The 24,675-nt window shown below is 44.6% G+C and overlaps 1 protein-coding gene across 5 annotated transcripts in view; it reads right to left on the bottom strand.

The window, feature by feature from the left end:
* Positions 1-24,675, bottom strand: part of rgs7b (regulator of G protein signaling 7b) — a 458,499-nt gene that overhangs the window by 194,568 nt on the left and 239,256 nt on the right. For all 5 annotated transcript variants that reach the window (XM_078557261.1, XM_078557263.1, XM_078557262.1 and 2 more), the window contains one exon: positions 24,098-24,194. In XM_078557261.1, coding sequence (XP_078413387.1) covers positions 24,098-24,194 — 97 coding nt within the window. The remainder of the gene's footprint in view (positions 1-24,097; positions 24,195-24,675) is intronic.

The raw sequence follows: 24,675 nt of genomic DNA, 5'->3' as shown, positions 1-24,675 counted from the left end.
TTCCCCCAACCCCATGACCTGAGTATCTGGCGATCACCAGTTGGTCTCCATTCCACATAAAATGCAAAGAATCAAGCTACTGAAATGAAATATATAGCTGAATAAAACAGATTAAATAAGCATTGCACTACGTGACAATATTGCCAAGTAACAGGGACTCTGGCTCCGATTTTAAAAGTGGGTGGTTGGGTGGGAATGGCACATGTGGTCCCAAGCAGGCGGTGCACCCAGAGAGCTCGGAGTCATGGAAGCCTGGGTGAGGCAGAGCCATATTTACCTAAACGTTCCCAGAATCTCACCCAACACCTAAACAGATTCACGACCTAATCGCCACAGGTTGTAGAGGGGAGATTCGATGGCATAGGTCAGTAGCTGGGAACCTGTCGGAACAGACTTGTGTGTTGTGAGGGGGAGGCAGGGATGGGTGGGGGGGGTGGGTGGTTCTGTGGGTTTGTGATGGGGAGAGGTGCTTCCAGCAGGTTGGGAGGGGAACTGCGGGACTACTTGAAGGGTCTAGTGGGAGCAAAACCTGTACCTTGTCCCATTTTTCTTATATCACAATAACATTATCAAATTATATAAAAAGCTATCTGCAACAAAAAGAAAAAGGAACTTTATAATCTTTCAAACTCTTCACCAGTGATGGCTTCCTATTGGTTTAGCAGTACGGTGCAGATCATGGGGAATGCAGGGCTGCCTTGAGCACAAAGAATCCACAACTTGTGTGATAGGCCCTGATATTTAGGGGGAGACACTTTTGAGGTGGTGGGAGTGGAGCGGTGGGGGGAAGGAGTTGTGAATGTTAAACCCTTAAGTACGGGTATACTGGGTGCTCTGCAAGATGCTTACAACAGGATATCTTTAAATTTTGTTCTGCAGATTTCCCACCAGTCTCCCTGATTAACAGCCTATCAGGTGGGAAAGCCTCCACCACAAGGCCTCAGCCAAGCAGCAGGTGAGGGGGGGGGAGAGACATCGCAATTGGGGGGAGGGGATCTCATGCTTGTTTGGGGGGGGGTGGGGTGGGATGTCAGAAGAAGGAAGAAATTATGTTAGTGGGCAAATGGTGATCGGGGGAGATATCATGGGGGTAAGAGCATGTTTGGTGGCAGATGGTGGTTGGGGAAGTCTCGTGGTCAGAGGAAAGATTGGAGGAGGGAGATCAGGGGTATGGGCTCGGCTTCATGGAGCTGGAAAAAGGCAAGCTTGTTGGGCCTAGGGGGAGCATTCCTGTATCTCCTGACACACATTGCACCACATTGCACATTGCTGCACTGTAAAGGCATTTTACCTTACAGAGCCAGCCCTAATCACCTGCTGAAATGTGATCAAAAAAGAATTTTTTTTAAAATGGAGGAAACACCACCTCCTTAAAAGCTACAAGCGACCAAGTTTCCTCCTGAGAGACTAGTTGTCTACCCCTGGACCCTTCATCCCACCTACATTAAAATTGGAGGTGGACAGATTGAAGGTGGGTTAGGCTCAAGTTTGAAATTTTTAGCTTCGCGCCTGAAGGTTAACATTACCCCATTATCTTTGGAAAGTGCAGCATTCAACTGTTTCATAGAAGTTCATACTGTAATTTTGGGTTAAAAAAAAACATAATGGAAGTTGTGGTCTGACAGAGCAATTCTGAAAAGTCATATTCTAAAGTCAAAGGTGAGATCCTAGGTGAGATTTTATTTAGTTCAGATAAACACTTGAAGTGCACTTGGTTCCCCTGCAATATGGGGCCAAATCTTCTATGGAGAGACAATCACCGTCGGATTGCCATAAAGCAGTAACCTTAAAGGTCCCTTTGTTTAAATGCCACTTTGACAAGCCAGGAGAGAAGGTCATTGTGTAAGGTAAGTGGATAGGATGGGTCGGCGTCGAGTGACAGGGGTGGGGTCGGGTGGTGGGGGATTGGGGTTGGAAGGTCGGGGGTAGGGTGGGTAATAGGGTGGTCAAGGGTGTTGGAAGGGTAATTGAGGGTTGGGGATTCTGTTGGTCAAGCGGGGGTGGGGGTAGTCGGGAGGGATTGGGTGGTCAGGAAGGTGGAGGGGTAGTTGGGTGGTAGAGAATAGTCAGGGGTGGGGTTTGGCTGGTCAAGGGGTGGGGGGGTTAGTCAGGAGGTTAGTTGGGGGTGTGGAGGTCGGGGGTAGTCGGGGGCTGGGGGTAGTCGGGGTTCAGGGGTGTTATTGGGGGATGGGGAGTAGTTGGAGCAGGTAGTCAGTGTTGGGGTGGATAGTTGGGTCGGGGGTATCCAGTGGAGAGGTCAGGGGTGGAGGGGGTGTTGTTAGTACCATTGTTACCCAGGGGTTAGAAGTGGTTTTAATCCTTCTAACTTTTCCTGGGTAACTATTCTGCTCAGAGATTTGGAACGACCTGTAGTCTCTGATTTAAATCGGCATTTTGGAGGGTCCCAGGCACAGGGTGATTGCTCAATGGAAGTTGAAATTTTCCGGGCATTTCCCGTGCAGTCCTTGTGTGGGAACTTTTGGGGGGTTCCCTGGTTGCATCTTCCAGGGTACCTCTGGGTTACAACCCTCCTGCGAACAGAAGATCTGGGCCATGATTTCATTGCTTAGACTGGTGTGTTTCACAGATCCTCAGCTCCCTTTTCTGTATGGTGCCAACAAATCGTTCACTTTCATTTTGTTATGAAGCTTATTCACACCAGTTTGTATCTGATAGTAGTTGGCACTGTGAATCATGTGTGAAATTATTTCATCATCTCGCTCGTTGAGTTCTCTACGTCAGTTAATAATTTATATGTAGAATTCAGTAATGATCCAACCTCACATCAAATATAATTAAGAATATCAATAATGATGGCAATCCTTTAGGGATCTCAAGGAGAAAGATAGGTTAATGACTCAGGTGTAGCCATTTATTAGGACTTTGTAGTAATGAAGCAAATTATTTGAGGAATTAACCTAACTTTGTCTTTCAAATGATAATTGACATGTTGCCTATTTCCACAATTTTCTGTTTTTATTTCTGATTTTCTATATTTGTGATTTGCTATTTATCTTTACTTTATGGATTTTGTTCTAATTTATGAATACATTCTTCACTTCTCAAAATCGTTTTCTGTACTTCTTTAACCTTAATTTCATTATCACCCATTAAATCTGTGCAGAGAATTTTTAAAAATGGCCTCCAGTCAGCAGCCCACCGCAGTCTGACATTCTCCTTTTCACTTTGCCTGTCTTTTGCATCTTGCCCACTTTCCACAGCTTCTCAAAGTATTTCACTTTTGATAATGTTTTCAGTCATCTCCCCATAAAGCCCCATCCCAGTTAAGCTGGTATGGTATGTTTCATTCCGATAAAGCTACTGTAAAAGTGAATATGCTGTTTTGACGACAATGGCTGTTTGGTGGTGAGTAATGAGGTTGCAATTCAATGGAGGAGTTTGAATGATATATTGCAAAAACCACAAGTGACAGTAAGTGGTTTATCAACATTGCCTGATTAAATTACAGCCTCTTATTTGCTTTATGTAAGCTACATTGGCCCAGATCTTCTGATCTCCAGATCATCAGAGGCCGGACGTACGACCCAAGATGCACGTTGGAACCACACGGAGGTCTCGATGCGCTGACTCCATGGGAATTTCCTGGGTAGTCTGAACTTCGGAGGGGTAATTGCCTGTTCCCCGGAACCCTCTGAAAGAGTCTCTGACTCTGAGTTAGAATCAGAGACTTCGGACAGTTCCGCGGTACTTACCTGGATAGTTACCCAGGAAATGTTAGACAAAGAATCCTAGTCTAACTCCTGGGTAACTATACGACTGAGCCCTAATCACCCACAATGAGCCCCCCCGACTACACCCCTGACCCCCCAACCCGGCTCCCCCTTCCAACCCGACCCAAATACCCCCTTGCCCGACCTGACTACCGCCCCCCCCCCAACCCCCCAACCACCCGACTACCCCCCGACCAGGCCTGACTAGCCCACACCACCTGACCACCCCGCTGACCCAACCTGACTAGGCCCCCACCCCACCTGATAACTCCTCCCGACCCAACCTGACATCTTCTGGGGTACCTCCCGAACCGACCCGACTACCCTCCAGATCCACCCACTCACCAACCTCACCACCTTACCTACCTGCCACCCTATCCACCTGCCACCCTACCCTATCAACGTGCCAACCTATCACCCTACCCACATACCACCTCACTCGACTACCGCCTCACCTACTTACCCACTTTCTTCACCCACCCTCCCCACTTATATAGAAACATAGGAGCAGGAGTAGGCCATTCAGCCCCTTGAGCTTTCAGTGCCATTCAGCTAGATCATGGCTGATCATCTACCTCAACGTCATTTTCCCATGCTATCCCATGTACCTTGATGTCATTAGTATCTAGGAATCTATCGACTTCTGTCTTGAACATACTCAATGACTGAGCTTCCACAGCCCACTGGGGTGGTGAATTCCAAAGATTCACCACCGTCTGAGTGAAGAAATTTCTCCTCATCTCAGTCCTAAGTGGCTTGCCCCTTATCCTGAGACTGTGTCCCCTGGTTCAAGACCCACCCCCCAGCCAAGGGAAACATCCTATCTGTATCTACCAAGTCTAGCCCCTTAAGAATTTTGTATGTTTCAATGAGATCACCTCTGTTTCTTCTAGAGTCTAGAGAATACCCACTTACTTCACCCACCCTAATCACTGACCCACTTATCTCACCCACTCCACCACCCTACCTATTCACCCATTCATTCATCACCCATTAACTAACTCTGGACATTTAAATTTACCTGATGGCAGCTAGTGCCATGAAAAAGGTGTGTGTCTTGATGCTCTTTGCTGCTCTCTGCGTGGATTCCTGCTGAGGGGGTTCTTCTGCCTCGTGGATCGGAAGCCTGGCCTTTATAAACACATCCAGGTAAGTGGGTAGTTTTCTGTTTAATCAGCATTGGATGCGGCAGTTCCGATGCTGATCAGAAGATTTGGGCCAATATTTTTCCTAATATACATACCGATTCAATAAAATGAAAGCAATGCTAATGATAGAAAAGATCCTGAGTTGCACAAACTGACATGGAGAGAGGCAGAGTCTGGAATCACCAGGTTTCTTTCTCACTAGAAATGCAGTTCAAATTTCGGCTGACAGCTGGCAAGGGTTTCATTGAGGGCCTTACTAAAGTTTATAGAATGCACAGGATGGAGGTAATTGATCCCAAAGGGGATTAATTGCCTTCACAAAGGTTTGTATGATCCCTTATAAGCATTTTGCAACTGTCTCACCTCCTCCTCTTTGGCCTTTTCTGCTCACCCTTCCAATCTCGGATTTTTTTTCGCCTTGCATACATAATAGAAATCACTGTCTTGACTCCGAGAGATGTTTTGCTTCTTCCAGTCTATGTGAAAATTAAAATTTGCCTTTGTAACCATGCCGTTTCTGTGACATGCTTCCCTGACCTCTGTCTTCATACTTCTCCCTACCACGTCACTACTGTCTATAGATATAAATCTTGCATTCTCACTCTCCTTTAGTTTTTTTAGAGAGTGTATCACACGCACACTTTATCTCCTTGTCAGGAATAGTGGGGAAGTGGTAGAAGGATTCCCAGCTGATTATCAATCTGTTGGACCGACTCATGAACAATTCTTCCATGGCCAGCAGGTCCTGATGTGGGACTTGAACCCAGAGGTAGAAATGCTACCACTGCGTCACAAGACCTCATCTTCCTTAGTCATATCCGGCCTTCCCATTGCTTGTTCATTCTTGCCGAAATATTGGGCAGAATTTTCTGCTCCAGCCATCGACGGGAATCATGGAAAAAGTCAGTTTCCCGCTGACGGGAAATAAGTTTGGCATTTTGTTCTTCTGACTTTGATGCCGGGTTAAAGATGGATCAAGTTTCCCGCTGATCAATGTTGGAAAACACATTTGCATCCCATGAATGCTCATTAAAAGGCCAATTGGCCGGAAGTACGTTACCCCTCCAAATGAATTGCCCCACCAGCGGATAGTTAGAATGGTCTGTTTCGACCATTCGATGTATATAAGTGGCATGCACCTGGCAAGCTTCAGTTCATCAACGACTTGGAGGAGACTCTGCATTCACCTTCCTTTGTAAGCGCTGCTGTGGGATATCGGGTGCCTGTAGCAGAAGCTGCACCAAGGCTGGGCATGGGAGGCAAGACCAGAGGGGAGGGGTGAGACGGAGGCAGGACTGGCGGGGGAGGTGGGAAGACATGGTGAAACACGAGAGCAGAATGGGGAGACAGAGGCAGGAGAAGGGTGGGGGATACATGAAAGTTGGGGGGGGTGGGGGGGAGGTGGAGACAGAGGCAGCACAAGGGGGTGCTCAAGGAACAGAATGGAGTTGAAAGATTGTCCTGGGGTAAGAGTTATAAGACTGTCCAAAGACTAGTCAGAGACTGTCCTGGGGCTGAGGCCACATTATCAGGGGCATATTGGAGAGACAATCCTGGGGCTATACGGGTCATGTTAGAGGGCTCTGCATGATACACACATCGTGGTCCCGGTCTTGTGTGGAGGAAGGCCTCTCTGGGCAGTGACGGTCATGCACACTACGGTGTACAGGGCGCGGTCAGTCACCTAAGTCATTTGGTCCTAGGGGTTCGAGTCATGGTATCGTGAGGCAGAGGACACGGGGAAGGCATCTGGATCCTGTAAGTTGGTAGCTGAAAAGTCTTGGGGGTTATTGGATGGTCTTAGTGGGGGGGGTCCCAAAAAGTAAGGCTGCATGTGGCTTTGAGAAGGACGACAAAGGGTATGGGGACATCAACATTAAAGGGTTCAGAGGGGATTACAGGAATATCCACACGGACAATGATGGGATCAAGGGTAATAGGGAGGCTGGATAGTGACAGGAGGAAGGGGAATTAGGAGGCGGTATGAAGGAGGATGGGGAGAACTTGGTGGGTGATGGGGGGGTTGGAAACTGGTCTCGTGGATGAAAGTCAGCAGTACCATTTTTGTTTTCACCTAAGAATGATGCAGTTTGAAAAACAAGCTAGAAAAAAATTGATTGGGGTGGTGTCTCCATGTGTGTGGGAGGAGTTCAGCACAGCAACCTTTGGCCAATTGAAGGGGCACCCTATAAAATTTCTGCTCAAATGATAGAGAGCATGGCTCAGCTGAATGCTGAGCTCCAAGGTCCAATGGACAATGAATGAGCTTGGCTCTTTTACGAATGTCGCACATTCAGGTGAGAATTCATCAAGTTTAGGTGCTGCAGTGTATAGGGTCTTAATTGGCGTCTGATCTTTACAGAGGAATGTGAGAATGGATGTAGGGTCAAACAATCAAGGGCTACGACTGCTGTGCAGAAGCAGCATGGACGCTACAAGCCTCCAAGTTCCTAGTGTACCAATCATGGCATTTAAGGCACTATGCTGGCAGTCAAGGCATAAGTGCAAGGATTGGGTATTGATAGTTATTATCACGGTCACTGGAGGACAACCACTGCAGGTCATAGGAAATGAGTCTTTTGACCTGAATTAAGATCCTTAATGTGAATGCACAGTCATATCTGAGGGGAAAGCTCAGCCACATGTCGCTCTCCAGGGTGATCTCATCTCTGCAAGGGGTGGCCTTGGTATGCCATGTAGAGACTGAGGGCAAGTCAAGATGGGTGTTGCTGGCTAGGCCAGCACTTTTTTATTGCCCATCCCTAATTTCCCTTGAGGAGGTGGTGGTGAGCTGCCTTCTTGAACCGCTGCAGTCGATGTGCTGTAGGCACACCCAATGTGCTATTAGGGAGGGAGTTCCAGAATTTTGACGCAGTGACAGTGAAGGAACAGCAATATAGTTCCAAGTCAGGATGGTGTATGGCTTGGAGGGGATCTTGCATTCCAGCCTTGTATATAAGGAGTGGAGAATGCAGCCTGCAAGCAATGCTGCCTTGTTGATAACTATTGCGGAAGGTTATTGCGGAAAATAAAAGCTCATGGCTTAAGGGATAACATATTGGCATCGATAGAAGATTGGCTAGCTAACAAGAAACAGAGGGTAGCCATAAATGGGTTTTTTTCTGGTTGGAGGGATGTAACGAGTCGTACGCCACAGGGTTAGGGCCTCAACTTTTTTACAATTTATAAAAATATAAAAATGACTTGGTTGAAGGGACCAAAGAAATTCTAAATTTGCTGATGACACACAGATAGGTAAGGACGTAAATTCTGAAGAGGGCATAAGGAGGCTACAAAGGGCTATGAATAGGTTAAGTGAGTGGGCAAAGATCTGGCAAATGGAGTATAATGTGGGCAAATGTGAAATTGTTCATTTTGGCAGGAAAAAAAAAAGCATATTATCTAAATGGTGGGAGATTGCAGAGCTCTGAGATGCAGAGCATTTTAGGGGCCTAGTGCATGAATCGCAAAAGGTAGTGTGCAGGTACAGCAAGTAATTGGGAAAACTAATAGCCTGTTATCATTTATTGCAAGGGGCATTGAATATAAAAGTAGGGAGGTTATGCTTCACTTGTACAGGGCACTGGTGAGATCACATCTGGAGTATTGTGTACAGCACTGGTCTCCTTATTTAAGGAAAAATGTAAATGTGTTAAAAGCAGTTCAGAGAAGGTTACTAGACTAATACCTGGAATGGGCGGGTTGTCTTCTGAGGAAAGGTTGGACAGGTTAGGCTTGTATCCACTGGAATTTAAAAGAGGGCTTAAAGATGTAGATGGAGCCCCCATGATCTGTCTAGCAAGTTGACGCCTATTGAATTTGTAGAGCATGTGGGTTGCTCTAGATAGCGCTTTCTGGGTTGCACGTCTATTCCTTGCACCGGTGTTACCGTAACACTTTTCTTTTCCTTAGTTGCATTTATCCCATTTTCTACATTAACTTTAATCTTCCCAGAGCTAAAAATTATCTCTAAAATATCACTATGAACCATGAACTAGTCATTAATAAGAGGCGATTTGATTGAAACCTTTAAGATCCTGAGGGGTCTTGACAGGGTGGATGTGGAGAGGATGTTTCCTCTTATGGGGAAATATAGAACTAGGGGGTCACTGTTTAAAATTAAGGGGTTGCTCATTTAAGACAGAGGTGAGGAGAATTTTTTTCTCTCAGAGAGTTATGAGTGTTTGGAACTCTCTTCCTTAAAAGGTGGTGGAACCTTTTAAGGCAGAGGTACATAGGTTCTTGATTAACAAGGGGGTGAAAGATTGTCGGGGGTAGGCAGGAATGTGGGGTTGAGGTTACAAGCAGATCAGCCATGATCTTATTGAATGGTGGAGCAGGCTCGAGGGACCGAGTGGCCTACTCCTCCTAATTCGTATGTACATACGTTCATATGCTTCAGTTATACAGGGATTTGTAAGACCACATCTGGAGTACTGTACACAGTATTGGTCTCCTTATTTAAGAAGGATGTAAATGCGTTGGAAGCAGTTTAAAGAAGGTTTACTAAACTAATACCCGGATTGGGGAGGTTGTCTTATGAAGAAAGGTTAACCAGGCTAGGAGAAGAAGAGCCCATTGTCGATTGCCACAGCTCAGGGAAGACCAAAGCCCTGAGGAACAAGATCCAACGGGGCCTCAGGAAGACACTGATGGTGACGTGAAGGGGCAAAACCCATGAAGACGTTTGGCATGACTAAGGGTTGCAGAAGATGCAATTCATACATTGAGATAAAAGAAAAACATTGCCACAGATGCCTTCCCTTGTCTAGGGATGTGGTAGCTCATATTTGCCACATTCTCCATGAGGAACTCAAGCCGCACAGACTTGGAGGGCATCCAGTGCTGGTTGTTCTGAAGGTTACTGCCGCATTGAACTTTTTTTTGCCAGTGGATCCTTCCAGGGCTCCACTGGGGATTTTTGCAGAATCTCATAATCGGCCACACACAAATGCATTAGGGAGGTGAGAGATGCCCTTTTCAATAAAGCTCACCATTATGTGCAGTTTTGCATGGATGAAGCCATGATGCCAGAGCTGTGGGATTGGCTGTGATCTCAGGCTTTCCTGAGGCTTGACATGTGGCCTTGAGAGTTCTCCGGCAGCAGCCTGTGATATTCATTAGTACAAAAGAATTTCACTCTTTGAATGTCCAGCTCATTTGTGATCACAGAAAGTAGATTCAACATGTTTGTGCTAGGTACCCAGGGAGCTCACACAAATTGTACATCTTGAGTCGCTCCCAGGTGCCAGAGATATTTGACGTAGCTCAGCGCTTAGAAGGCTGGCTCCTTTATAATAAGGGTACCCCTAGAAGACATGGCTAATGACACCCGTTTGTCAACCACAGAGTGCATCTGAGGAGGGATACAATGCTGCAAATTCCGTCACAAGCCCCTTAATAGAGCCGACTATTGGCCTCTTATAAATGTGTTTCCAACTGGTCAGACGGGGTTCTCCAATACATATTGCAGAACGTGTTCCACATTATTGTTATTTGCTGCACCCTGCACAACCTAGTGCTGTAAAGGGGGGATATTTTGCCAGAGGGAGACATGGAGGAGCTAGACGTCTCCTCAGATGTGGAATACTTAGAAGAGATAAATCGGAAGAGGGCAAGGATTCAGATGAGCCACATGAGGATGCCATTTCATGGGGCATGAGGTGGCAGACGTGCCAGTGACAATCTCATAACTACATGATTTCAAGAGGAATTAGCTGAAGGCAAGTTTTCACGGTCGAAGTTCTCTTCATGCTTCAATGCAGGGACACAACAAAATCTTCACTGTCGGTGTCAACATATCACAAAAGGTCATCAATCCCATGGAATCGTCAATGATCATGCAAGCAGCAAGAGTCACCTTCATCCCTAACAATGGGGTCATCCCAGTAGCCTAGGGAACATGTGGCCACTGTGGAAAGTGATCAGCACTCCACTAGTACACCTCCTTAAGCAACTACACATAGTGCAGTCCTTTCAACCATGGTGTCAATAAGTCAGTGGGCATGGCAGCGCTCATGTGACTGAAACGTCATTGCACACTTGGATGAACTCATGCCAACGTGACAGCAGCTTAGCAAGGCGGCGCTAACAGGCAAAACATTTGTCAATGGTTAACACTTGACCATCTCTAGAGGGAGCAACATCTGGGCAGCACCATCTCTCCAAACAACAGCTCTCATGAATGAATAATGCAGATGCCTCATTTTGCTACTGACACTGAGCCCCAATATGCCTTTTGACGTCAAGACGCAATGACCTATTATTCTATGGCATGCACCCAAAGCTACAAGTTATATTTGCACTGTCCTCGCAGAGAGTGGCTCAGCAGGACCATCATTTGATTATTTACAAAAACTCATGACCCTGCATTCGTCAGAAGCCTGCCAAGTCTACGTCCTGCATTGCCTTGGCATTCGGGAGAGACGTGGCCCAGTCAGTATTGACACAGCAGTGAATGACAACTTCTTCCCTTCACAGATCCTCCTGAGCTCTCGGGAGATGTGCCAGGGCATCACTTTGATAGCATTACAGCCCTCAACAATGTCCATCTCACAAAGGCCAATCCTTTCTATCTACTCTAAATCAATGAGTGCAGTCATGCAATGAATTCAATATTGATTTGCATACTGTTCCTTTACAGAAGGATTCCATAAAGCACCACCTGGCAGCCATTCAGGAGCAAAGTAAGATCTCTGCAGGTAAGTAGACAGCTTCATCAGGATGACCACACACCTCTGACATCACACACTCCTTCATCTCTAGCAGATATTTCAAAAGTCAATGAATGGAACCAACTTCCATCGTTCAGTGTCATGCATGGGGAGAGTGGGAGCTAAGAAAGGAATAACGTTCAGCCTTAAATGTGGAGATGAAAACACACTGCTGAGAGTCACGAAAGGCTGTAGTGCTAAACAATGAATACTACTTATCCCAAAAACTCAGTCATAAAATAAACGCCATTGTAAAGTGCACTTGGGAGAAAAGATCCTAATGTTGGTCGTGGCAAATACTTGTTCCATCCACAAACTACAGACTTCAACGCATCAGCATCAGGATAATCGCTAACCTCGATGGGCAATTCTCTTCAGGTCAAATAATGCCTGCCTGAGATCCAAGGGTCACAGGTGTGTCCAGCCATCATTTTCACATATGAGGGGTCTTTGTTCATATCACAGATGTGGAACTAAAGGCAAATCACTTTCTGATATTGAGTGAGAGTTAACGGAACTGAGAATCCAGAGGGAGATAATTGGGTGGGGGGGGGTGGGGGCAAGTACATTTTGGACCCTTGAATGAATATGGGACCTTGCAACACATTAATTAGCCATTGAATACCTGAGACTTGGTGGGATAAATGTGAACTATATTTACAATAGCAAAGATTATGTCCAGTGAATGAACACCAGTGCCAGCATTGTGCATTCAAAGCATTCTAATTTTTCTAACCCTATTGCTATGTGTAGGTGCAGCCCTGACATCCACAGAAGAGGTGGATGCAGCCTGCTGACTGCTATTCCCTGTTGTCTGAAATGACTTTGGATGGCATCCCCTGGTGGCCCAAGGCCTGGATGGCCCCAGCCTGCCAATGGTCTCCTGCTCTCGCAAGGTGCACCCGCCTTGGCCTGACCAGCTGGAATTGATGGGGGTCACAGGCGGAAGGGATTTGGAGTGGCAGGACACCCTTGGAGTGTCCTGGGTGGGTGCCCCAAAGGTGTCTGGCTGGAGGTCCTCCTTTTAGGTGCCCAAGGACCTCTCCTTGACTCCTTGAGGAGAAAGGGCATCTGGAGGGAGGTCGAGGTGGCCTATCTCCCTCTCGCCTAGCCACTACTGGAACACGCTGCTCCTCCTGCGGCCAGATCGGGGGTGGAGGACATCATGGCGGGTTTCCACGGCATCCAAAAGGCACTCGAGGGATACATCACTAAGCTTGGGGGCTGCAGTCTTTTTGCCTTTCGGAGCCATCCTGTCTTCTGTGCAGCAGTCCCGGCCTGGAAGCACTGAGAGGTGTGCGCGCGGTTGGACTTTAAATATGGTGCCCAGCATGATGAAGCGGGGAGGTGTTGGCATGGTGGGCGAATAAGAGCCCGCCCGCCATGGAAATGGCATGCTTCCCGGAAATGCATTATTAATGCGGCAGGTTTGGGACAATGCTGTGTGCAAAGCTGCTATTGCGGTTGGCGGGTAAAGCTACCGCACTTAGTGCAAATCTGGTACGATTCCTCGCAGAGGAAAACTGAAAGGGGTGGGGCACCTGTTTGTAAAGGGGTCCCTCCATCAAACAAGTCACAACAGAGAAAGGCAGGAGGGGATATTGAGATTATACAGTAAACTAAAAACCCCACTTTATATGTTCATTTCCCAACTGTAGCTGCAGCTTTTAAGACCCATAGTGGCTGATATTAAGACTCTGCTGGTCACATATGAGATTAATTTCAGTGACTCTCTGCTGGACTGACCACCTCCACACTTGATGGTGAGAATCAATAGAAAGGCAAGTAAACGACTTCTTGAGCTGTAAAATCAAACATTCCAATAAACGAAAGTTAAAGTTAAAATGCTAGTCAAGTAAAAATAGGCAGACGGGATTGGAAGGAAAAATGAGATAACAGATTTTTATTTTTATGTAAAATCTTTCCTAATATGGTAGTTCCTTGTTCATATTGAAGTTATAAACCTCAGCCTAATGTCTAAATAGCTTTATTACTGGAATTATATTCAGCATCCTGCATGACACCTGGAAACAAATAAGACGTCAGTCCAACCCAATTGAAGTTGATGGTCCAAAGCTTACCATTATTTGAGAGCATTGTCTCCTTGTCAATCATAACAACATCTAGAAGCTGTAGGCCAGCTGCATGCTGGGAGCTGTATAGTAATACCTTCATAAATCTCTAAAGCTGTCAGTTATGCATCCAGGATCCTATATAAGCTCAAGGTTGTGGCTTCTCAAATAAACATAGGCATCCACAGGAGATGTTGTTATAGGCATCTTGAACTTAGAATTGTGACTGAAAAGACCTTCCAAAAATATTGGTGAATTTTCATTACTTCATCTTTCCTTTATTTTTATTGGTAAATTTTGCTCCTATTTGATTTGTTTTCCTCCTGTGCACAGGAATTCTTTATTAGTAGTTTTCTAGCCAGTGTCCTTGCATTAGATTTTTATATTCCCTGTGTGTTCACTTCTGATTTCTTGCTGTTTTATGAATGAGCATTGAGCCCATCAAATTCAGAAGCAATGTCTGTAAAAGGATGTAACACAGAAGGTGTGATCTGATAAAAAGAACAAAGTATCAGAGACCAAGGTACATACAGTGTGTAACACTTTTATATATTTGTGAAAATCCTGGCCACAAAATTCAATAACCCCTGAAAATGGGCATGGGCATCGTGTTGCTACATTAACCGGTGCCCACTGCTTCCCACACAGGCAGCAGGCAAACTTTGTTAATTTAATTTGTCTGTTAATTTAAACGATTGTAGCATGCAGCCAGTGCTAAGTGTGCTGTTTAGTGGCTGTACACAAGAACAGGGTGTGCAAAATCAAGTGAGCTTGCAAAACTTGAAAGTCAACCTACATCTCTTAAAGGGGTTGGGGGTGCATTTTGGCTGAAACTGGTGCTGAAAGTCTTTCTAAAAGTAACTTTGTTGCGGGAAAGACAGAAGAACGGCAGAACATTGCAGGGAACAGGCTGCAAGGTTTTTTGACACGGCACTGGAGCCTTGCTGCAGGAGGTAGGGAGAAGGAAAGATCTCACCTCGCCACTGGGGGCCAGGAGGCCCTCCAGACAAGCTTTCCAAAGGCAGGGGGAGCAGAGGACTGCGGCGATCAATGCCAAGAGTCTGGCTCCAAGGATATGCATGTTTTCCTTCAAGAAGTTCAATTACCTCTTACAGGTGGTCAAGGTCAGTGAATGTATCCTCAAATGTCAAATCCTACCAACTGCACCATTAGCCTCATACACTTGTGAAGGTGGACGTTATTATTTTAATATTTTGGGAATATGTGGTATTCTGTCTAAAATAAATGAGTGCATGCGTGTGTGTGTGTGTCCATCATTAATTAAACTGGAGGAAGGTTAGTGAAGGCAGCTTAGCTGTGGGAACTGAGAGATGAGAGGTAAAGGTACTAAATGCATGCAATTGTAATGAGAAGCAATGGTGATGTTGAATGTACGAGCAAATAGGTTGGGTTTTAAAATTTGCATTAGGTGATAGGTAGGGGCTTGACTTTTCAGTTGTTAAATTTCAAAGGGGAGTTTAGAAATGACAAGGGACTTTTACAACTTACAAAGGGAAGGCTATTCAATTTTATTTGACCCGAAAGTGGAGGTAACAGGAAAACATGAAAGGTTTTTATATCTTGGAAAAGTTGAGTTCAAAGAGGTGCTTAGGACAATGGAATCTAAGATGAATGGGGAAAGGATACTTAAGGAAAAATGTTGGCTGTGTGGGGCAGATGTCCTGAGACCAGATATGTGCTGGGAGAAGTTGTGAAAGTTGTGAATTGAAGCAGCCTTCGAGTTTTCAAGCCAGAAAAGTCCTTGGCCAGAATTTTACGGCCCTGCCGCGGCATGTCTCCCCCCCCCCCCCCCCCCCACCGGAGGATGCAATGCACCATTTAAATCTCCATTCAGTTCTGCCGGACCGTAATATCCTGACGGGTGGGAGGGGCCATAAAATTCTGGCCTTTGTTTCCAGAAAGTAGTCTGTTTCTGAACCTTTCCTTTGAATTTCCACAGCAGAGTGGAAGAGAGTAAATAGTTGTGCGACACGCCATTTACTAAAGTGATAGCAGTTTTTGCTTTGGGTAATAATATTGGATTTTATAGTTAAAATCTATAAGGAAGGGGTTGCCAAGAAGTTTACTTGTGTGTTCTGTGTTAAATGTTTTTATTTTTTTTGGAGGGGTGGGGATGTTTTGTAGGACTGTTTCAGCTGTGTAATATTAATCATTGCTGAAGTTTTTTTTCTTGTTAATAAATGTTTTAATTTTAAAAAACTAAAAGTGTTACTGGGATTCTATGCTTCTGGGATCAGTAGTTCTTTCCCTCATTTTCAAAATACAAAATAAAAGGTTATGATCAGTAAGACAAGTTTCCCTCTGGGATTTGGTTTGCTGAGCGAATAATGTCAGCTGTGGTCCAAACACATTACTCAATGCATCACATTCTCCCACCTACCAACAATTTCCATCAATCACAACTCATACCTAATATTCATTGCTTCGCCTCGCCCTCACAGATTTAGTACAGCTGCACTCCTCAGACTCACATCTCATCGACTGCCATCTATTCAACCATCTCAGCCACATTAGCTGAATACATTGCACCACACTCACTGCAGCACTTCCCTCTGTCTCTCTCAGGACAAAGTGCTACATAAGAAGAGGCAGCAACACATAACTGATGGGAGACAGCCTTATACCATTGAGGAGATAGCTCTCGCCATCATTCAAGTGGCCATGACTGATGTTCCACCAACGGCGGGGCTAAAACATTCCAATATAATGGTATCCCCATGCCTAATCTTCCTGCTCACATCACAACATTTTCTTCTGATTTAAAAACTGGAAATGGTGTAATCATCTACCTCTTGCTTTCTCCTCTTTCTTTACTATGGGGCCACTCGGCTTCTGGCCTCATTACTGCCTTGGTCCAAACATGGACAAAAGAACTGAGTTCCAAAGGTGAGGTGAGAATGACTGCCCTTGACATCAAGCTGCTATTTGACTGAGTGTGGCATCAAGGAGCCCTAGCAAAACTGGAGTCAACGAGAATCAGGGGGAAAACTCTATGCTGGTTGGAGTCATACCTAGCACAAAGGAAGATGGTTGTGGTTGTTGGAGGTCAGTCATCTCAGCTCCAGCACATCACTGCAGGAGTTCCTCAGGGTAGTGTCCTAGGCCCAACCATCTTCAGCTGCTTCATCAACGACCTTCCTTCCATCATAAGGTCGGTTTGCTGATGATTGCACAATGTTCAGCACCATTTGTGACTCCTCAGATACTGAAGCAGTCCATATCCAAATGCAGCAAGATCTGGACAATATACAGGCTTGGGCTGACAAGTGGCAAGTAACATTCGTGTCACACAAGTGTCAGGCAATGACCATCTCCAACAAGAGAGGATCCAACCATCGCCCCTTGATATTCAATGGCATTACCATCACTGAATCCCCCACTATCTGCATCCTGGGGGTTACCATTGACCAGAAACTGAACTGGACTAGCCATATAAATGCTGTGGCTATAAGAGCAAGTCAGAGGCTACGTATTGTGCGAAGAGTAACTTGCCTCCTGACTCCCCAAAGCCTGTCCACCATCTACAAGGCACAAGTCAGAAGTGTGATGGAATATTCCACACTTGCCTGCATGAGTGCAGCTCCTACAACACTCAAGAAGCTGGACATCATCCAGGACAAAGCAGTCTGCTTGATTGGCACCACATTCTCAAACATTCACTCCCTCCACCATTGACGCACATAGCAGCAGTGTGTACCGTCTACAAGATGCACAGCAAAAGTTCACCAAGGCTCCTTTGACAGCACCTTCCAAACCCACGACCACTACTACCTAGAAGGGCAAGGGCAGCAGATAGGTGGGAACACCACCACCTTGAAGTTCCCCTCCAAGTCACTCACAATCCTGACTTGGAAATATATCGCCATTCCTTCACTGTTGCTGGGTCAAAATCCTGGAACTCCCTTCCTAACAGCACTGTGGGTGTACCTACACCGCATGGACTGCAGCGGTTCAAGAAGGCAGCTCACCACCACCTTCTCAAGGACAACTAGGGATGGGCAATAAATGCTGGCCCAGCCAGCGAAGCCCACATCCCGTAAATGAATTAAAAAAAACAGGGGAACAACAATTTATACTGCGTGAGAAGAGAGTGCAAGATGAAAGGCTTTGATAGCATGTCGCTTTTTTCAGCAATCCTCAAGTCCTGTACTACTAAACACATATTTGAATATTGAAATATTTCAAATTCAAGATGGTCTGTGATTGGAAGGAATTTTACAGATGGTGGTGTTCTCATGTGCCTGCTGCCATTGTCCTTCTGGATAGTTGGTGTTGAGGGTTGGGAGGAGCTGTCCAAGAAGCCTTAGTAAGCTGCTGCAATGCACCTTAAAGATGTTACATGCCACTATGGAGGGAGTGAATGTTTAAGGTGGTGGATGTGGTCCCAATTAGTCCTGGATGGATGTTATTGGAACTGCATTCATCTAAGCAAGTGGAAGGTATTCCACCACACTCCTAACTTGTGTCTTGTAGATGGTGGAAAGACTCTGGGGAGCCAGGAGCTGAGTTACTCACTGCAGAATATCTAGCCTCTGGCCTGCTCTTATAGCCATAGTAATTGTATGTCCGGCTTAATTATGTTTCTAGTTAATGGCGATCCCAAGGATGTTAATGTTGGGAGATTTGGTGAATATTGCCATTGCATGCAAGGGGAAGTGGTTAGATTCTGTCTTATTGGAGTTAGTAATTGTTTGGCACTTATGCAGTGCAAATGTTACTATATGTTACTTGCCACTTATCAGCACAATTGATTGTGAGATATGATTTCAGTTAGTGGAAACCTTTCAACCTGATTCCCACTGAGGGCAATTCCCACGGTGGGCTCCTTGATGCCACACTTAGTCAAAGGTTACCTTGATGTCAAGGACAATCACTCTAAGCGCACCTCTAGAATTCAGCTCTTTTGGCCATGCTTGGAGCAAGGCAATAATGAAGTCTGGAGCCAAGTAGTGCTGGAAAAATCCAAACTGAGTATTATTGAACAGGTTATTGGTGGATAGGTGCCACATGATAGCATTGTCAACAACACCTTCCATCATTTTGCTAATGAGAAAAAGTAGATTGATGGAACAGTAATTGGCCAGCTTTTATACCTGGATAATTTTCCACACTGTTGGGTTTATGTCAATGTTGTATCTGTACTGGAACAGCTTAGCTAGGGATGGTTAGTTCTGAAGTACAAGTCCTTAGCACTAGAACAGAGATGTAGTCAGGGCTCATAGCCCTTTCTGTATCCTGTGCACTCAGCCATTGCTTGACATGCAGTGAACTGAATTGGCTAAAGACTGGCTTCTGTTATGGTGGGGCCCTCAGGAGAAGGCTAAGTTGGATAATCCACTCCTTTCCCCTCAGAGGCAGGATCTGCTCATTGTGTGACACTGGGTGTAGAGTAAAGGCTTAATGGCTATGTTAATTAGTCAATGATGTTAATGATGATGTAAGCATGTAGGTGACAGTGAACCATGCACAATGTTGGCAGCCATTGAACAGCCACTACCCCTTCCACAGCCCTTCCAACACATTGAGGGTCCACGGCGAGGCAACGATGGGAGCTTTGGGGGCAACAGTTAGAAAGGTACCGAACATCTTTGGGCTTACAAGAAAAAGCACAAAAACACCAGGTCAATACTCTTCTATACACAATTGGGACCATAGCTGATGATATCCCAGTGAAACAGGCGTTGAGACCTTGGCGCCCTATGAGGAGATTCTGCGGTCCTTCAATAATTACTTTCGCCCTAAGAAGAATCTGGTCATTGAGCAGATGAGACTCAACCAAAGGAGTCAAAGGCCAGGTGAATCCATTGATTCATTTGTAAATTATTTATATGGAGTGGCCAGTAGTTGTGGCTATGGAGCTTTAAAGCATGAGTTCATTTTGCAACTGCATCATAGTCAGTATGCTAGATCTAAAGTTCATATTAGAGGAAGAAAGCTGGAACAAGCTTACAACCATTTTGAAGTCCAGGAAATTGGAAATACAGCATTTCAACCTGACGATTTCCTAGGAGAAATTAAAGGACCCTATTAAGCAGTTCTGGTCTGTACAGCTAGAAGTCCAAGAAAACAAAATATAATTTAACCTGGACACAGGGCCTGCAGTCACATCGGACAAATTGGATTAGATTTAGGACTGGCTTAAGGAAGTAGAAATCCAGCCATCTAAAATAAGGCTACAGGAGCCGGGGACACAGACCTCAAAGCGAAGGTCAGTTCACTACAACCCTTAGGCATGAAGATGAAGAAATTAATGCAACTCTTTTTTCTTACAGAGCCAGCAAATGTCTCTGCTCAGCAGGGCAGCGACACAGAGCTTGGTTTTCTACAAAAGGTTGATGAGGTAACAACAGAGGACAGCAGAGAAATGTTCAGGGATGAATTTCCAAAGTTGTTCCAAGGGCTGGGAAAGCTCAGCATGCAGCAGAAAAAGAAGTTCACATTTGAGCACAGGAGGAGATTGCAGATCTCTCACCTCTTTGAAGACAGGCTAGGAAGCAGGGTGCGCTAAACAAAGACAGTGACCATCCATGAGAGGAGCTTCTAGACCTTTGCTCGCTCTTTCCGAACAGAGTTAAAGAGAATGAAGTCACTGCAGTAGCAGATGGTCTGTAGGAAGAACAGTGCCTAGATCTTTCCACACTCCTTAACTCCATTGCCAATGTTTCTGAAGTCTTTGTTGGCTCTTTTGAGGAGAATCGTCATTTTATTGAAGAAGGTAATAAAGAGGTGAATTTGTCTACTCATTCCACTGGCTGCATGCATCAACAACTGCATGCAGCCAGCAGAAAGCTATCTCAGGAGAATGAGGTGCTTACCTCCAAGTAGGGTCAAACCAATAGTGAAAGTTCAGAGCTTATTAGTAAGCTGCAGCTCACACTTGGATCTCACCAGCAATTCATGGATGCAATTAAATCTTCTTTCAGTAAAGAAGCAGAGGCCCAAACTACAGAGCTTCTATAGCTGAAGAGTACTACACAAGAACTTTCCATATATCCCTTTCTGGAGATTTATTCCATTATTGATGATGGTGCAATCCTACTTTCTCATGCTAACCCTGCGATTCCATTGTCTACCGTGGAGCAGCCTCACGCTGAAGCAAGGATGGAAATGACAGCACTACCTACAGAAAGTGAAAACCCTACCCTGAGAATAGTAGGGAAGTCTTCCTTTCCTTGTATCCTACAGTGGCTTCAGGATGTTCTTCGTTCTTCTTTTCATCTACCTGATTTATTCACGACTCAGTTATTGAATACTTCTTTTGTCATCACAGCAGCAGTGAATGATACAGCTATGAAGTTCATTAAAGTGGCTGAAAGTGCTTCATTTTCTCAAACTGGTGCTTTTATTTTTCCCCCACTGTAATGTAGAGGAAGATTACAGAGAGAATGTCAGTTCATTGTTTTTCTTTTCAAGAGGTCACGATCATTTGAGTCCTGAAAGTTTATTTCTTCAATCAGCTTTTCCTTGATTGGTTTTCATTACATTTATATCCAGGCTATCATAAGAGTCACAGCCCAGGAGCTAGCTGTTGTGAGAAGCTGCTATCCCACTCCACCAACGTGTTTTCCTTCCAAGGAGAAGATAAGGGAACACATACATCTTACACATCCTCCAAGAGAGCCAAGAACCTTGGCAACAGTGACTTGGGGTTGGGGGTGGGCTCGTCGGGGGGGGGGGGGGGGGTGTGGGGGGTGGTTAGGGGGAGGTAGGTGTTGGATGGAAACTGTAAGCAGTACATGAGGTGAACAGATGGTGAGAATATAATATAAATAGTTTAACAAAATAATGTAACAATTTTGAGATTATACTTAGCGGGAGATGTAAAGGATTAATGGTTATGTTAATTAGACAATGACATTAATGATGATGTAAGCATGACATCAGAGTCAGATGACCAAGAGGCTCCAAGGGAACAAGACAAAGAACAGTGTGTGTCCAGTGAACCATGTACTTACCATGACATCTCGGATATAAATAGTTCTAAATAAATAGTTTCAAGAGAAACAATATATTAACAAGTCACTCATAGAGCAAGTGAAACATCATCAAAACACTAGGTAAGTGACCTGCAGCCAGGGCAGCATACCATGTTGCCAATGTGTTGGAGGGCGAGGTCGCACGTGGGTTATGCCGCAGAGAAGTCTGATGAGGATCTGAAGGGGGAGGTCTAGAGAAGAAAAATAGTGACGCCCTAGGATGTTGATGGTAGGGGATTCGATGTTGGTCATGCCATTGCATGTCATGCTGATTAAGGACTCTTTTGTTGGAGATGGTCATTGCCTGACGCTTGTCTCATTTGAAATGCTACGTGTCACTAAAAGCTCAAGTCTGGATGTTGTGCAGGTCTTGTTGCATATGGGCATTGACTGTCTCTGAGGAATACTTATAATCAACAGCAAACAGCCCCACTTCTAATCAGTTGGTCCAAATTCTTCCCTGGTATCACCACAAGCTGGTGTGATTAACCCTGTGTGCTCTAAAACATTGCTCCCATAGCAGTAATTCAACCAAGCTGGTGATCCAATATGGCAAGGCTCTGATTACTATTATCAGAAGAGGAGCACCATAGCTTGCTTTTAGAAGGAGGGAGGCAACACCAGTCTTAAGTTTTTCCACTAAGTTTATATTTCTCAGGAAATACAATTTGGTAACTGGATATATAAAGTCAATTCATCTCAAATTGTTCAACTGTTAATAAGGTAATACAGCTAAAACTACACTAAAAAATACTTAATTAATTGTAAAACTCTTTAGGATGTCTAGAGGTTTTGAAAGATCCTATCTAAAATAAGCTATTTTTCTTTCTAAAGCGTCTGAGCTGTAAAGTATGATATGAGAAGCTGGTGAACAATATTAATTGTTTAACCACAAATAATATATAGTGAGTGCTATCTATTCAGAATGAAGCATTGTTATCAATCTTGCCGTGACTTATCATCTATACAAATGATAGCTCTATGCTGCTGATGTATTGGTACTAACAACTTTAAATTACTAGAAGTTATATATGTGAAATAATATGTGGCATGAGGTAGAATTTCCATGGTGCCCTCTCAAACTCCTGCCCTAACATTGGGTGAATGGGTGTGATTTTAATCTTTGACACCACGTAAAATGGCTGACATAAGATGGCCTGTCTGGGTTTGCACCTCTCCCAATTTACGTTTCCTATCTCAGCAGAAAGGAAAATGGGGAGAGGTATGTAACAGGTGGTCAGACCAACATTGGCCATATTACACTGACATTAAAAGTTTAAAATTACCCCTAATATCTACAGTAACACTGTATAACATACATTTATGCTACTTGTCCCAGGTCTCTGACATCTCCAACCAAAATGATGGCAGGAAATCAGAAGAACCCCTGTGGAAATTCCAGCTTATATTTTTAAACATATGTTGTACACTGGAACAAGGTGCATTTTTTAAAGAATCTTATTTTTATATTGTTTGTTTAATTTTTCTTCTAATTTTCCTTTGTATAACAACATATATTTACATTGTGCCTTTAATGTAATGAAATGTCCCATGACAATTCACAGGAGCATTATAAATCAAAATATGAAACATAGGAGATATTAGGTCAAATGACCAAAAGCGTGGTCAAAGAGGTAGGTTTTATGGAGTATTTTAAAGGAGGAAAACGAGGTAGAGAGACAGAGAGGTGTAGGGAGGGAATTCCAGAACATGAAGCCTAGGCAACTGAAGGCGCGGCCACCAATGGCGAAGCAGTTATAACTGGGAATGCACAAGAGGCCATAATAATAGAAACGCAGGTACTTTGGAGGCTTGTGGGGCTGGAGGGGATTACAGAGATAGAGAGGGGCAAGGCCATGGAAAGATTTGAAAACAAGAACAAGAATTTTAAAGTTAAGACTTTGTTTGACTGGGAGACAATGTCGGTCTGTGAGCACAGGGGAAGGACCTACTGCAAGCTAAGACATGGACAGCAGAGTTTTGACAATTGCTTATACTGAACATGGAAAACAAACAAAAAAAATTCCTCTGCAAATGTCCGGTACCTGTCTTTTGAGCTCTTCTGCCTATTCTTGTAATTCCACAAGGGGGTTTCCCGGTGGTTACAGCAAGGAAGGTTGCTAATCATGCACAAAGCGCAATTGGGAAGGCAGTGATGGGTGTCCTCTAGGTACTTGGGCCTATGAGAAGCTTATGGAAGCCATAGGCACCCCACTACCTACCATGCTAGTGAACTCCACAAAACATTCAATTAGGTTAGTCATACATGACACCACCGCCCCCCACCCCCCTAAATTCCATGATAACTCTCTGATCAGTTTCTATTTGTCCAGGCGCTCAGTTACCCTGGCTCTGACAACAGATTTCAGTAACTTCTCTAAAAACTGATGTTCAACCAGCATTACCATTTCTAACCATGTAAAGATGGTATCTTACCAGAAAATACACTAGGGATCTTTGACAAAAAGCTTTTCACTGTGCGGATAGGAATCCCATTTTTCTCCTCTTGCATTCGTGCTATGACATCTTCCATCTGAAACAACATGAGAGAAAATGTTTAAATGTACTTTCTTAAAAAGGAGGCTGAACCTTGCCAATTCTGTTCTTTGTAGGAACTGAAGGTACAGTGTTTTGTTATTCTTTAATTTGGGGAAAAGCCTTTTCATCTCCACATAGCTTAATTTTATATTTACATGAAAGGGTTCCACTTTTTAAGGAGGCATCAGAATAAGTCATGGCTTTGTAAAGAGAACAATTATTTCTGTACTGGGAAAAAAAAATCAGCATTAAAATTAAACAATGTTTTCAGTTCATGCAAGATTTAGAATTGCTTTAACAACGTTTTACACTCCGGCCGCAACAGCAGCTTTTCATACCGTATTGTCCCAAACCCGCCAAATTCATTATGCATTCCAGGGAAACACACCGTTTCCATGGCAGCTGGGCTGTCATTCGCTCGCCACACCATCACCTCGCCACTTCCTCATGCTGGGCACTATATTTAAATGCCAAAC

This window comes from Cetorhinus maximus, chromosome 14, assembly GCF_964194155.1.
Source record: "Cetorhinus maximus chromosome 14, sCetMax3.hap1.1, whole genome shotgun sequence".
NCBI lineage: Eukaryota > Metazoa > Chordata > Chondrichthyes > Lamniformes > Cetorhinidae > Cetorhinus > Cetorhinus maximus.
Note: the sequence above shows the minus strand (reverse complement) of the source record. Positions and strands in the feature narration are given on the sequence as shown.